General features: G+C 40.8%; 1 protein-coding gene across 1 annotated transcript in view; it reads left to right on the forward strand.

Moving 5' to 3' along the window:
- The window catches only part of LOC118416409, a 13,973-nt gene extending 4,625 nt beyond the window's left edge, over window positions 1–9,348 (forward strand). The window contains exons 5-12 of the mRNA XM_035821506.1: window positions 4,566–4,826; window positions 5,123–5,170; window positions 5,585–5,896; window positions 6,314–6,601; window positions 6,868–7,239; window positions 7,673–7,786; window positions 8,170–8,838; window positions 9,182–9,348. Coding sequence (XP_035677399.1) covers window positions 4,566–4,826; window positions 5,123–5,170; window positions 5,585–5,896; window positions 6,314–6,601; window positions 6,868–7,239; window positions 7,673–7,786; window positions 8,170–8,838; window positions 9,182–9,348 — 2,231 coding nt within the window. The remainder of the gene's footprint in view (window positions 1–4,565; window positions 4,827–5,122; window positions 5,171–5,584; window positions 5,897–6,313; window positions 6,602–6,867; window positions 7,240–7,672; window positions 7,787–8,169; window positions 8,839–9,181) is intronic.
- Window positions 9,349–10,483: the final 1,135 nt, after the last annotated feature.

A 10,483-nucleotide genomic window follows, 5' to 3' on the forward strand; every position in this document is an offset into this window, starting at 1 on the left:
CGCTTTACACGCAGTAATACGCGGAAATCGCGGTAATGCGAGTACATAGCGTTCTTACAGCGCAGACACAACGCACCATGAGCGACCGTATAACGAATGCACACATAGATCACGATTTAGTACCGTGCGTTCTGCGATCGCTTTACGCATACTACGCGTACTGATAGCGTGATCGACGCACACTCCAGATTTGGAATAAATACGAAGGTGCATCTGACTCCAGACAAAAAAAATCATCTCAAGATGTATAGAACTTTATTGCACAACAATTGTACGAGGTACAAAGTATGGCATCTACATAACTACAGTGCTTATAGCACTGTAGTTATGTAGATGCCATACTTTGTACCTCTTAACTTTAGTTAAGGCTTATCTAACTAATACAGGAGTTGTATTATGGGATAAGTTTCTTACAATCATTGGAGGCTTTTACAATCATTTGGGGAATTTCTAATGTCTAAGCCTTCTTTGATATATTTTCCTATATCTGCCATGCAGGGATTTTCACATGTCATAATGTATTTGAATTTGCACTTCAGGTCCATTTGGATAAATCCTTGTGTACAAAATGACAGCCTTCTGTATAGAGAATTGCGTATATCGGAATATTTGGGACATACAACCATAAAGTGATATTCGTCTTCTATTAGCTCTGGACAGAATGGACAAACCCTCTGGTCGATAGGGATTTTTTGGAATCTTCCGGTTTATGATGTCAGATCCAGGCCAGGACTGACGAATTTGTACCGGGGGCATGGAGAGATGGTCACAACTTGCAGGACACCATGAATGCAGGACACTGGTCCCAACAGAGCCTCCAGGGACGGGAAGATGTAGAGGAACCTGCTCAAGCACTGGGTCAATTTGTGTGACACACGTGCCATTTTGTGTAACAGATATTTGACTAAATTTGCTGATAATGGCACTTTTGTGTGTGTGTAGAACCACATGATATAAAGGTGCAATATAGAGCCATATTACAACTTTGAAAGAGGGCGTAAGGTTTCATAATTGTTTAATTTACGTGTTTGATAAAGATCTTGAATACGTTTTGTGGTGTGTATGGGTGTGATCTTTATAGTAGTTGAAATACTAAGATGATAGGGGAAATCATTAAGGACAAAGTGAAAACAAACACAATCTTACAAGTGCACATAATTTCGTAACCCTATCTAGACCAGGGGGGGGGGCTAAAAGTGCCCGCGCCGACTTTGACGTCGTATAACTAGCGAACGACGTGTGCTAGGACTACGAAACTTGGTGACTTTTCGTAAAATATTGTTGGCAACAATTCTGCGAAAAAAGTTTTAGTTTGTGATTTTTTGTGTTGCCATGGCAACGGGTTTCTGACAGGCATATTTTCCCAAATTTACTAATTTCAGTTTGAATTATGGGATTTCATGGTTTAATTGCTAGATCAAACTTGTTTATTAATATCATTAACATCCTGTGTAATTTTAAGTAATATTTTTTATTTAAATATTCATAATTTATGCTAATTTGATGACGTAATGGGTCAATATCCAAGATGGCGCACATTGTCATTTTCAACGATAAATACATGTAATTTTTACTCAAATACCGTCAAAATCTTTTATTTTCTTACAAAACACAATCACTTGATCATTTTCAGTCCATTTCTATTGGGTTTTGGGGTTATATGTGGAAAAAGTCGTATTTAAGAAAATTCACGGTTGTCGATCCAAGATGGCGGACAAATGACGTCATTTTCTGACGTCATATAGACGTCAGTGTCGTCGCCATTGGCAACATAAGACTTGGCAGACTTAGTCACCAATAAGATAAGCTTTATTGTCATCATTTTGCTCATTATATTTAAACATAGCGGAAATTTCATATTTTGACGATTTTAGCCCAAAATATGACATTATGATGTCATAATTACGTCATATTACGTCATAACGATACCAAAATTACAAAAAATATAAAACTCTACTAGTACATTATACCCTCCAAATTTGATGATCGTAACCCAAGCCGTTTTGAAAATACGACGGGGGGGTCAAAAGAGCCCCCCCTTGGTCCCAGGGATCCCAAAAAAGCCTGGTCTAGATAGGGCTTTAAGGTAAATGATGGCCCACATTTCTGTAAAAGCACAGTGTCACTGCTTTACTGCTTCGCAAATGAATAAAAAAAGCCTCTTCACTGTTTACTTGTCAATGTTCTACTTGCACTGCCTGTAAACAAAGGCATACGTAGTACAAAGGGTTCCTCTAACAAAAATACTCTATTGGCAGTGCTCGCAAACAAAAGTATATGTAACACAAACTGTTCCTCTGACACACCTGAAATGCGTTTGGAATACAGTTAGCACCAGGTGCGTCAGGCATGCGTTCGGTAGACGTTGTGTGCGTCCGGAAAACGCCCAACATACGTACCCCATACGAATCTATTCGCAGTACGGAAAATTTTGTTGCGCATTTCAGTTGCAATCATACGCATCTCATGCGAAATGAAAACGCTGAAGTCGTAATTCAAACGCCAGATGGGCTCGACGTACAATTTAATTTATTCCAAAAAAATTCCAAATGTTGGGCGTTCGGCCGCGTATTGACAAAATTTCATGCGGAACTCACGCGCACTTGAAAATATACGCAGGTGTAAACCCACCTTTAGGTTCATTCACGTCACGGTAATCTCCAAGCAGATGTTGGGGGAGCTTAGGTCGTTACGACTTCGAAGCTGCCCTTATCTGTGAATTCCGCTTCATGAAGGTACATCACAATCAATGTGGTTACAAGAAATATGTAAGATACGCCGATGCTGATTACTTGATAGTGCATTTGTCCACAGAAATCAATTAAATTGTGTGGTACAATTAACAATCCTATGCAAGATGGTTAACGCCAGTGTTCTCTATTCTCTTGAATGCGTAATCAAGAATTAAGATGGTGCTATTTTCCGTCTCTCTTTTTTCTTTGGCCTTAGCAAACTTGAGAAATGTTAGTTATATCATGATTTGCTGCTGTACAACAGAACTATATAGAAGGAAGTAATTCTCTCGTTGAGGAGTCTGGAGGGCCTGTTCGAGAATTTTCTCAACATACTTAGACTCTTACGTCTAAGCGTTGATATAGCCTTGGAAACAACCAGACCCGCCGCCAGATCGCATGCTTGCTACTTTAGGAAACGTTACTTGTACAGAAATTGCTGCTTCACAACAGAAGAATTATCACGTAACATTTGTGACCTCGAAAGGCCTTGGGTCTGTTAACATGCCATTGTGTATGTAGACTTTATTACCTGTGAAAACATGTGAGGTGGATAAACAGTGCCACGACACTGCCGGGCAAATAAATGAGAGGACAAAGGGGGTAGTTCTCACTTTGTGGAGTTTGGAGGGCCTCCCCAAGAATTTTCTTAACATGTAGACTTCAAAGCTTTATTATAGCATCCCCGCGAGATTGTATGCCTAATGCTTCCAAAGTTGAGAAAAAGAAACAGGTAGTCGTCTGTGATTTACAAGTCATATCGGCGCACGGAATTTCTGCATTGTCTACTGGGTCAACGCGGTAAGTGCCCCTCAACTATTACGTTGCCCTCTATGTGAACTCACGTTGCAACGATCGACTGATTGCAAGTGTAAACAATATAGGCCAGGGTCCATTCACGGTAATGTCTAAGCAGATGTTGGGTGAGTCTAAGTCGTCACCTTTACCAAGATGCGCTTTTCTGCGACATACTGTTTATCGTGGCATCGTGTGGCGTAATCGGTAAGGTGTTTGGCCCTAACTCCAGAGGTCCCTGTTTCAAAACACTCGACAAAACAAGTACACTCCGCGAGGTCCGACCTAGGTGAGTCTGTGTAAACAGACATGTAGCGTACTGCATTGAGTTATGCAACACTCACTTCAGTGGTCATATGAATATTTCTTTAAATAGTGAGATGATGAGGTGATGAGAGCAAGGATATACAGGTATGCTAATGACACGCAAACAACGTGGGAGAATTCGAATTACTGAGCGTAATGACTAGTCTATTAGTACCTGACTCTCACCTGTCCCTTTTCTGTTTCTACAGGTTTATAAGTGATGGACAACCTGTTTCTCCTAACACACGAGAACTGAGTAAAAGCTACAGGCCATCATGAATGGTGTTGAAGACAATAGTCATGGTAAGTATTTATTCTGTGCCTTCTATCCCATGTTGCAATCAAGAAAGAATGCATTTTGGATTCTACTTTGTTTTTGCTTCGAGAAATCTACATGGAAATGCATATAGTTCCACTTAAATGAGAATCAAAGAGAGCATAAAAGAGAATGAAATGTTAACAATCATGCAGTGCTGCAGTGACGAAAAGATAAATGATGAAATACATGAAGAATGTGCCCTAAATCGTAGACAATAAGTAAAAGGTTGGAAGATCCTGACAGCCAAAACATCCCTACATTGTACTAATGGCAGATTAAGCATTTTGAAAAAGAAAGTTGATGGTGGTATCAACTGGAAAGAGCACTTGTCCTGGGTCAGAAAGATAACAGCATTGTTAGAGGGGGCAGGCGATATGTTTTATAGTTTTGTAAATATTTTTGCTACTTCTCAGGTGTTGTTCGGAAGTATTTCTATTTCATCAAAGAAGAGGTGAGCTCGGACTGGAAGGACCTCGCATATCAACTTGGAGTTAAACAAGCAGACATTAACAACATTGCTGGTAAAAAACAAGATGACAAGTCTTGCTGTATGGACTTGTTGTGCGAATGGCTCGAAAGTAATGGAGCGAGAGCCACCATAGAGGTCCTGATGGAGGCTCTGTCTGAGGCAAAGTTACAGAGTATCGTAGATGAATTGAAGACAAAATATCCTGGTAAGATATAGTTATTGTATGATTCTAGCATATTTTACATGACTGCAGCTATTTATCCATGTAGTTGTACCAAAACTTCCTAGCTTAGCGTTTGAATGAAGCATGTTTTAAGCCACTTATCCGTCCAAACGCATGCTTGTAATTATTTTTAGGTTAACAAAACGCACCGTACCTCAAGTAACCTTGAAATATAAAATGTTTTTTATTGCTATCTGTTGTCCAGCGGAAATTAACATCATTATAATCAACTTGTTTTTATATTACAATATGACTTTTTGCATTGAATTTATCTTCAGAGTTAACCGAACAGAGACAACCAGTTGGAGCAAACCAAGCACAGACAGGTGATCACATTATCTCTATAAGCATGTTTGTTAATATCACGTGTGGTGTGACAGTTTGATGTGGCAAATATCTGTATTTCCTGGATTGTGGATTGTTTTATTCACCATTTTATTTCTGCCATGAAATGCTTCATATAGAGCCGAAAATGTTTCTTACTAGTTCCCAGTTAGGTCCCTACTTCATAAAACCAGACCAAGGCAGGTATGATTTGTTTAGTACAGGTAATTTAGCATGGTATTATAAAACTATTTCAACCTACAGCAACTGATTCGGTCAGTTGTCATATGCATTGCACACTGACCTAGGTCCAATTATATCTTACAGAAAGCATTGTATGAGCAACCTCACAAAAGGGTAATGGTGTGAAGTGTCTTCTAGCATTGCACTGACTTAGGTCCAATTATATATTACAGAAAGCATGAAGGCTCCAGAAGGATTGAAGGCTTTGGAGACTACAAATGACAGCGTCAAGTTGGGATGGACAAAAGTCAACTCGAACCAGACTAGTGGCTACCGTCTGGAACAGTCCATTGCGTTTGAAGAAAACTGGGTGTCTGCACAAGGCGACAGGAAACTGTTACCTGCTACAATCACAGAGTTCACAGTTGTAGACCTGTCACCTTACAAGGAGTACCACTTTTGTGTGAGATCAGCAATAGACAGGATGGGCAAGCTTGTCCTCAGTGAGAGATCTGTGCCGCTTTATGTTGTGGCCAAACAACCATGTAAGTACGTTTGTGAAGTTTAGACATCCAGGATAAGATAAATAGATGATGGTTCAAACTCTTCTTCTGGATAATAGCCTATTTAGCCTATGCATTGAAAAGATTTTGAATTTCTTGAAGTGGCTATTTTAAAATCAGTGCATAAGACAATACTTACAGAGAAAAGGAGGCTTATGTATTACTATCACACATGATTGATTGTATTTGATTCTAACCATATACTGAATTAGGTATATGAGGAAAATTTGCATAATGTTTTACTTGGCTAAATTATCCTAGTTGCCAAATACGCCTACTGTCGGTGTGTTATTTTCTCTTCATAGAGACATTTCATCGATGTTTCGCATCTTATCCTCAACATTTGCATCTCAGCAGTCTTTGTTGTCAAATAAACCTACCTACCTAACTATTTACCAGATCAGCCATACCGACCGAGAAACTTAAAGCTGACAGACCACACCCACGCATCTCTCTCACTGACATGGAAAGAGCCTTCACCAGCTGATGATGTCAACCCAGCCTGCTACGAATATGTCGTTGAGATGTGCGCTCATGGTAACGACCAAGGTGTTAAAAGATGGACAGAGTACTGCAGGACAACACAATGCAATTGCCCTATAAATGATCAGGACAATGGAATCTACCGGTTCCGGGTATCAGCCAACAATACGGAAAATGATGTAACCAGCCTTCCAGAAGAAATGGGTAGGACATTTAAGCAATCAAACTCTTGTTAAGTTGTAGTCTTAGATCAATGTTTGTGTAATAATTTCACAAGACATTAGGAAAATAATATAATGATAATATGTACGTATGCAAAAAATAAACGCTAAAGTCAAAGACAATGTTACTGATAAACAGTTAATGAAGCCTGTTTGGGTTCTGATCTCTAGACATGTTTAATTTCAACGGGATGATCATTTTTGTCATTATGAAGTGTTTTCAAATCATCTCATTATGTCGTTTTTCAGGAGATCCAGTCATACCTATTCATATAAAGACAAAATCTGAATGGTTGATAGAGGTTCTCAAAACCTTCTGGCCTTTTTCTGCCACAACTCAGCCAAGAAGCCAAGAGTCAGGAAGCATCATCTTCAACATCTCTTGCCATGACCTGGAAGGGCTGCGTGATCTGTGGATGAACTATAAACTGGGGAAAGTCAAGAAGTTTTTCGAGAACCTCTTTGCCCGCCTGGCAAGACTTTCCTCCGTGCAGACAGATACAGAACTTGAGATCAGGATTGACAAGGAGGACTTCTACAGCTGTCGTCGACATCTGCTGCTGACCATGCCTACCAGTAAAGGCTTTCGGGTGGTGAGACTTGGAGAGGGTGATTCCAGAGGCGAGTGTGTCTCATTTTTTTAAAGCTTTTATCTCCTGATAGAAGATAGAAAACAGTCCAAACAGACCCGTAGCAGTTATTAAGATTTTATGCACTATATCCATACACAGGGCGCTTATTATCAACAGGCTTGATAAGTCCTCTGATTCCTTTCAAGTTAAAGTTCAAATTACCTAAAGCCTAAATGAGAAGAGCTCGGCATCTGGTGTATACGGCCACAATTCAGTCCTCTAAGAAAGTAAAACTATTTGGTGTCCAATAATCTAAATTTGCCCAATGCCACGGAATATTCTAGATATTATATGTGTATGTGTTGGGTGACCTCAGAGTTCACTGAGATGAGGTCTGTATTGCCAGGTCTGACTGTGCTTAATATTGACTTACCTAATACAATTTACATGTTACAATACTAACTACATGGCATCTCCAACAGGCACACGGCTGGGCCTGAGTGAGGATTACCCAGTCTACTGCAAACCGATATCTCACAAGACAACCTGCTCGCAGTTGGACTTTCTGGACCCTGCAATACCCGTCGACCAACTTGGTAGGTGTCAACGCACTCGCGCCATCCTAACACTTGTGTTGGTGTTTCATTGTGTGTATGAGAAGTGTATGAACGCATCGAGAGGTAGCTGTGTGTAGGGGTGATGCAGAAAGTATCTTTTTTAATTGATGAGCACAAAGTAAGACAGCAATGGACCCTGCAATACTCATCGACCAACTGGTTGGAATAATTATAATAAACATGGCTTGTATTTTGGAAGTGATCAGTAAAAATTGGAACAATTGGGATGCCCTATTTCAGTTGGGGTGCCCTATTTCATCAACAGTCAGTGAGTCTATAGTGAAAAATATGATTTCAACATTTAGATAGATAATCATATGCTCATGTACTGTACTGATATTGACGCCATTTATCCTGAGCAGGTCTGGACCGTGACGAGCTGTCGGCCCTCCCATGCCTCAACAGACAGGTTCACTGTTCAAGCCTGCCAGGCCTAGACCTGGCTGTGGTGAGAGAGGACCTGTCCTACAAACAAGGGGACAGCTCTAAACTGAGGGCTGCTGTCCGAGCTAGCAGGGAGAAATCACAACGACTGGAGGTTCAGCTCCATGCAGCAAAGACGCAGCTAGAGACAGGAAGACAGGAAACAAAAGCCCTGAAGAAAGGGGTCGCCAAAATGACAGAGGAAAGGGAAAAAGCACAGAAAATCATTCTGGAACACAAGATAGAAATCGAACAGTTACAGGAGACAAACAAGAACTGGGAAGAAGGGATGCAAAGATCCAGACAACAGACAGAGGCCTTGATGCTCAATCTGAGCAGGGAGGTTACCAGGCTGACAAAAGAGAAGGAGAAAGCACAGAGAATTCTCCAGGAACAGAAGATAGAAATTCAACACCTGCAAGAGAACAACAAAAGCATGACAGCTACTATAGAGGAACTGTTGCATGCTAAACACACAGCAAAGGGTGAGAGTGGGGAGCAGGTCCATGGGAGAAAGGAAGGTCTAGGGTCAGAGAAGGGGAGAAAGGGAGAACAAGAGAAGGGGGCATACACAGGGGAGACTGGCCCATGGAAGAAGGAAGAATCAGGTAAGAGAAGTCAGTCTGAGAAAGACAAATGGTTTCCGTCAATCAAGCTCAATCAAGCAATAAAAGATGATCAAACAGGTATGGGATTATGCAAAATTGTCATATACATTCAAATCAAAATTGAACATTATCAACAGTTGCTTAATTTTGTTTTCTATTTTCATTTTTTTTCTTCCAAATTTAATTAAGCCGTCAGTGATAACTTAAAAGATAATCTACGGCTTTCCCGTGACTTCAAGGAACAAAAGGTGAATTAACTCCTTTGTCTTGTGCAGCTAAATACAAAATAATGCACTTGGAAAGTTCTTCAAAGAGCATTTTGTGAGTAGTACCTTTTTCATAGACATTGAGCCACCGTCCACATCTCAACCTAAGAAGACAGTCCCTCGTGGTGAAGAAGATGCCGAAGCCAGGAAACAAGTCAAAGCTGACCCAGATGGTGCAGGACCAAGTGGGTCAGGAGAGATGGATCAGGAACCACAGACTTCTCACTCAGCAGGTGTGAATTAAGTTTTTTTGGTTACTTAAATAATGATAAAAATGATAGAGAATATTGTTCATATTCTGTCAGGCTTTGTGGCCAACACTGATCCAAACAAATTTATTAAGCTCACATACCCACAGTATTAATAACAAGAGGTGACCGTGTAGCGCAGTGGTAGTTTCATCGGCCCGTGACCGAGAGGTTGCGAGTTCGAATCCGCCTGCTGTGTTACCGATCTTGTGCCCTTGGGAAAGGCACTTTACACGACTTTCCTCACTTCACTCAAGTGAAAATGAGTACCTAGCTTCGGCTTGGGCCGTCCTTCGGATAGGACGTTAAATGGAGGTCCCGTGTTCGGGGAGAGCAACACCCCAAGCACGTTAAAGAACCCGCCACATGTCCGAACATCCACCCGAGCGGATCAAACCATTCCGGCCAAAATAGAGGTAGGGAATCTCCCGAGCAGTCCTCGTAACCCCTGCTTCGCCTATTGGGTCAGTTAGTCCTCACTCATAGTGAGCAATTGGGCTGGTCTCAATCATGATGTTTCTGACCTAGGGCGAAGAGTTTCTGTTACAGTTCCAATTATGTAACCCGTAACCTTGAGTGGCCTTCATGGCCTTGTTACGTGGTGACCATTGAGTAAAAAAAAAAAGGTCGACCACCTCATAACTTTATCTTAGCAAAAGAAGGCTGCTGCATTTCCTCATAGATTATGCAAATGAAGACTGATTTTCATGCTTAATATTTGTCAATGTTTACTTTTACTAAGCTCACTAATTCCTTACATTTAATTGATGAAATGAAATTATAACCAATTGCGACCATAGAATCATTGAATTATCATAGCACGGTCAGCGAAGTGCGAAGCATTGAGAAGCGGGAACGTTGGTGATGGTGCTCATTATTCTATAGCTTCGAGTTAATTTTTCAAACTAGGTCATCAGAATACTGCAACCTTTTCCCCATGACATAGTCATCTATTTCCAGCAGACATATCGCGGGATCATATTCTAAGCTCGGGATTTGTTACGAATCCGTTCTCGGATTCGCATGCAATCGTCAAAAATACGGAAAAATACCTGTGTACGTATTCACCAGGATTCCAGGTCGTGCAGTGCTATTGAGCTTGATTGAGGTGAATTGAGGACGCATCAGAAA

This window comes from Branchiostoma floridae, chromosome 5 (genome assembly GCF_000003815.2).
Source record: "Branchiostoma floridae strain S238N-H82 chromosome 5, Bfl_VNyyK, whole genome shotgun sequence".
Taxonomy (NCBI): domain Eukaryota; kingdom Metazoa; phylum Chordata; class Leptocardii; order Amphioxiformes; family Branchiostomatidae; genus Branchiostoma; species Branchiostoma floridae.